The sequence below is a fragment of the Lactuca sativa genome, chromosome 8, assembly GCF_002870075.4.
Source record: "Lactuca sativa cultivar Salinas chromosome 8, Lsat_Salinas_v11, whole genome shotgun sequence".
Lineage (NCBI taxonomy): Eukaryota > Viridiplantae > Streptophyta > Magnoliopsida > Asterales > Asteraceae > Lactuca > Lactuca sativa.
Window position 1 is genome coordinate 167,779,237 of NC_056630.2, and position 4,982 is coordinate 167,784,218.

Consider the following 4,982-nt stretch of genomic DNA (forward strand, 5'->3'; position numbering starts at 1 on the left):
CAGAATTTCAACTTCATTTTTACATCCCATAATGAGTCCGCAACGTTTAACAATTTTGCATGTAACTTATTATTATATGATAAATCGCAGATATATTGAACACCGTAAATACTACAAAAAGAAAAACAAAATCATATAACTATAAATTTATATAAATATATTAAGTTCTTAGAAGTTTTATATCAACAATTAATAACAAAAAAACATATAACTATTTATTTAAGTCAGAATAAATGCTTGTGAAATCTTTTTATCCAAACATTAAAATTCTTTATTATGGGTGGCAAAGGAATAAATCAAATAAACACTTCAAATAAACAATTTTAAAAACTCTTACTATTATTTTATTTACAAGTTTTGAAATCAATGGAGATAATATAGTTATTAAAATTTTTCCTTTTCATTTATTTTTAAGAAATGGATTATAATATAGTTTTTTACTCATTTTATTTCATGGTTATTTTATTTTATCGGTTAACTAATGCTCACTTTATTTTAAAAAAATTATTTTAAAAAACTTGTTACAAGGGTTTTATCATTTCGTGTTTTCCAAATAACATGTTTTCGAAATAACATTGAGTGCAATTTAACATGATATGAAAAGTAAAGGGTGTAACTGTAAATTTGCAAGTCAAAGGGTCGTAACGTGAGGTGCAATTTTAGGGTTTGGATAACAGTCTGGACATAAAGCCTCCCTCTATAGCTTTCGTTTCCCTCGATACAAATTGCTGCGACGCCGGCGGTTGACCGGAAAACAGCTACCAGATTTCGGACGGGGGAGAGTTCCTGCTTCTACTTGTTTGTTAACGGCTTTCGATCATTCTTGATTTTCGCCACAAGTAAGAACTTAACAACCTTCTTCTGCATTGACTAGAAATCAGGCATCTACTTACGCAGTTCATATCATTATCTCGATTGTCATTCTCTCTGTTTACTCTTGGTTATAGATTTCTAATGTCTAATTTTTCATTTAAGCAGAAAGTCAAAAGATATGGCTGGAGGAAAGGGAGACAAGCCTGCTAATGCCAACAAATCTAATGCAAACAAATCTAATGCAGCTGCGCAGTCTAGTAGTGAGTGTTTTTACCGAATTCTCTCTTTGTGCTCATTTTCTTAATCACGTACACATACTCGCTACTTTGGGGTATAATGGATATGAATTTGTTTGCCTTGATTAGTCAAGAGAAAAGAAATGTTTTGATGTTCAACTTCAGAATTTGTGAAAGTTCTCATCCTTCTTTATAAAATTACGAATTACAGTTTGATGCAAAACAAATGATTTAGTTTTAAACTTCAATATTGATGTTGAGGCATCCGATTTCAAGTAAAAAACTGATAGTCACGATGGGGTAGCTGAATTTTTGTTTAGATTAGACATTCCATAAGTAGCTGAATTTTTGTTTATATATAAAAGCAGATTTTTTGAAAGTTATATATAAAAGCAGTTGCATGTATCTAACTATCTATATTCCCTATCTTATATTGTCATAAAACTTGCGATTGCAGAGGGAAGGAAGAAGGAGACTGGTCTAGGCCTTACCAATACCAAAGATGGAAACTTTGGGGAATGGTATTCTGAGGTATATAACATAAGACATATCCATTTTTTTCCAGCTTTCTGTGTATTTCTTATGCTTTAACTTGGTTCTTTTCTGTTCCTATAGGTTGTTACAAATGGTGAAATGATAGAATACTATGAAATCTCTGGCTGTTATATCCTCCGCCCATGGACAATGTCCATTTGGGAGATAATGCAAGTAAGCAAGAAACCATTAAGCTCAATCCACTTTTTGTTCTGATGCAATTAAGCAATAATTAAACCGTTTTTTAACATCTTTATGCAGACATACTTTGATGCAGAAATTAAAAAGATGAAGATTAAAACTTGCTACTTTCCACTTTTTGTATCTAATACCGTTCTACAAAAGGAGAAGGATCACATAGAGGGGTTTGCTCCTGAGGTATATTAACAAACATGATATTCTTGCTTTCATCTGATTTGTGCAAAAGACATGAATGCCTATAATGTTTTTGTGAATTGTGAATGTATTCTACTTTTAAATTCTTTCTTTTTCTTTTAATCTTTTAGGTTGCATGGGTGACAAGATCTGGGGACTCTGAATTAGAAGTTCCAATTGCAATTCGCCCTACTAGTGAAACTGTGATGTATCCCTACTTTTCTAAATGGATAAGAGGACACCGTGATTTACCTCTGAAACTTAATCAATGGTGTAATGTAGTTCGTTGGGAGTTTAGTAATCCCACTCCTTTTATCAGGTGCTTATTCATCACATCATCTTCTTATGTCTTAAACTTAAATCAATTCATGATGATCACTTTTGTCTTAAACTTAAATCAACTCATGAAATCTTGAACTTTCTGTTATTTTAGGAGTCGTGAGTTTCTTTGGCAAGAAGGACACACTGCTTTTGCAACAAAGGAAGAAGCAGACACTGAGGTATAACATAATAAACTTAAAGATTAAAAGAAACATGAAAAAATGAAATCTTTTTTTTTATAAAACAAATACCCTTTTTGTATATAAGATGCTCAATCTGATTGAATTATGATTTATTTTAGGTTCTTGAGATTCTTGAACTATACAGACGTCTATATGAGGAGTATTTAGCTGTCCCTGTTGTGAAAGGGAAGAAAAGTGAAATGGAGAAGTTTGCTGGTGGACTTTACACCACAAGTGTTGAGGTACTTTACTTATAACTTATATAAGATAGTATTTGAAGTATAAACCAAGAAATTTTAAATGACATTTTTGCCCTTCATAAGTATTTATAAAGTATAACCTATTTTGTAGGCATTCATTCCAAACACAGGACGTGGTGTACAAGGTGCAACCTCCCACTGTTTAGGACAAAATTTTGCAAAAATGTTTGAGATTAACTTTGAGGATGAAAAGGGGGAAAAAGCTATGGTGTGGCAAAACTCATGGGCTTACAGTACACGCACGGTATTTATTAAATAAGACTATTTCCTCATTAACCCATTGTACTTTTTTAAAAAATTATCCATTATATCATTATATTTTTTTAATTTTTGAAAGTAGATTGTTATTGTTTACAGATAGGGGTGATGGTGATGGTTCATGGTGATGATAAAGGCCTGGTGTTGCCTCCTAAAGTTGCAGCTGTTCAAGTTATTGTAGTCAATGTGCCTTATAAAGATGCAGACACTGAAAAAATAAAAGATGCATGTTTGGACACTGTGAAAACTCTAAGTGATTTAGGTATTCGTGCTGAAGCTGATTTGAGAGAAAACTATTCCCCTGGTTGGAAGTATTCTCATTGGGAAATGAAAGGTGTTCCTTTAAGGATTGAAATTGGACCTAGAGATGTCACCAATAAACAGGTAATGGAATTGGAAGTGGGATACGATCGGAATGGAATCAGTGATTCCACGGAACCACTGATTCCCTGGAATTGGTGATTCTGTAGAATTGGTGATTCCGTTGGAATTAGAAAAAATAAGCTGTTTGTTTTTCAGGTGCGTGTTGTTAGGCGCGACAATGGAGAAAAAATTGATATTCCAATGGCGGATTTGGTGAAAGTGAAGGAGTTGTTGGATGATGTTCAACAAAGCATGTTTAATGTTGCTAAACAAAAACGTGATGCGTGTGTTGAAGTGACAAAAACATGGGATGAGTTTATTAAAGCTTTAGGTCAAAAGAAATTGATTTTGGCTCCATGGTGTGATGAAGAGGTAATACTTTTGATTTAATTAACATAATTAATTACAAAAAGTTGTTTATCTTTTTCTTTTTAGAATTACAAAAGAGATGATTAAAGTACGAGTAAATTACATTTTTAGTCCTTGAGGGTAACTGAAATTTTCAGTTTTGACCCTTGCAATTTTGGTCCTTATTTGTGGTTTTTGTATCTTTTTGGGAAGTAAAATGACTATTTATGGGGATCAAAGTTGCAAAAGTCAACTGAACTCAGGGACCAAAAGTACTCATTTAATTTGGAACAAGGACCAAAAACATTACAAGAAGCTTAAACAAGGACCAAAATTGCAAAAGTCAACTAAACTCAGGGCCCAAAAGTACTCATTTAACTTAGAACAAGGACCAAAAACATTACAAGAAGCTCAAGTAAGGACCAAAGTTGCAAGAGAAAGCTTTTTGGGACTAGATTTGCAAAAGAAGCTATAAATAGGGATGAAAAATGTAATTTACTATTAAAGTAGTTATTGTTGTTCCTTGGCAACACATGGTATTACAAAATTTGAGACAATAATTGTGATGTGTAGTAAAAGGCAAAATATAACTTTAAAGGATATTATCCATTTATTATTAATTTATTTTATTGGATAAGTTTTAAATTTAATAATATATTTCAGGAAGTGGAGAAGGATGTGAAAACAAAGACAAAAGGAGAGACAGGAGCGGCTAAGACACTTTGCTCTCCATTTGAACAGCCTGAACTGCCCGAAGGTATAATTTTTAAATTGCAATATTTTCTACTATCCAATAAGGGCATTTTCGTCTTTTGCACTGAAAATAAGGGCATTTATGTAAAACTTAATATTTGTGACAGGTACCTTGTGCTTTGCATCTGGGAAACCTGCCAAGAAATGGACATATTGGGGCCGAAGCTATTAACAAAATTTAAAATTTGGTTTTGTGGTTTATGTTTACTATATGGAAAGCTTTGAGGAGTTAATCGTGTTTTTTTTTAAGTGTTTGAAATATTGGAACAATTGTTAGTACTGTTTTTGGAAGAAAAAAAAACATGTTTGGTACACACTACTGGCTAATTAACTTGATGACTTTAATATAGTTAACATAACGATAATTTTGAAGTAGTTCTTTAAATTTAATTTTTTTTGTCAACATAAAAAGAACCTTCATCTGTCTTATCATACACAGTATCTCATTTGAAAGGGATTATCATTCTCTCATTCAATATTGTGCAACTTACATGTTGATGAGCACAATGCAATTAACGTCACAACTACTTCCTTAAGCT

At 32.3% G+C, this 4,982-nt stretch overlaps 1 protein-coding gene across 1 annotated transcript; it reads left to right on the top strand.

Moving 5' to 3' along the window:
- Nucleotides 1–661: 661 nt before the first annotated feature.
- Nucleotides 662–4,757, top strand: LOC111917575 (proline--tRNA ligase, cytoplasmic). Its single transcript, XM_023913243.2, has 13 exons — nt 662–839; nt 979–1,073; nt 1,507–1,580; nt 1,665–1,757; nt 1,845–1,961; nt 2,090–2,277; nt 2,392–2,458; nt 2,581–2,703; nt 2,813–2,965; nt 3,079–3,363; nt 3,499–3,714; nt 4,354–4,447; nt 4,551–4,757. The coding sequence occupies exons 2-13, from the start codon at nt 992–994 to the stop codon at nt 4,613–4,615; spliced, it is 1,557 nt and encodes a 518-aa protein (XP_023769011.1). The 5' UTR covers nt 662–839; nt 979–991; the 3' UTR covers nt 4,616–4,757.
- Nucleotides 4,758–4,982: the final 225 nt, after the last annotated feature.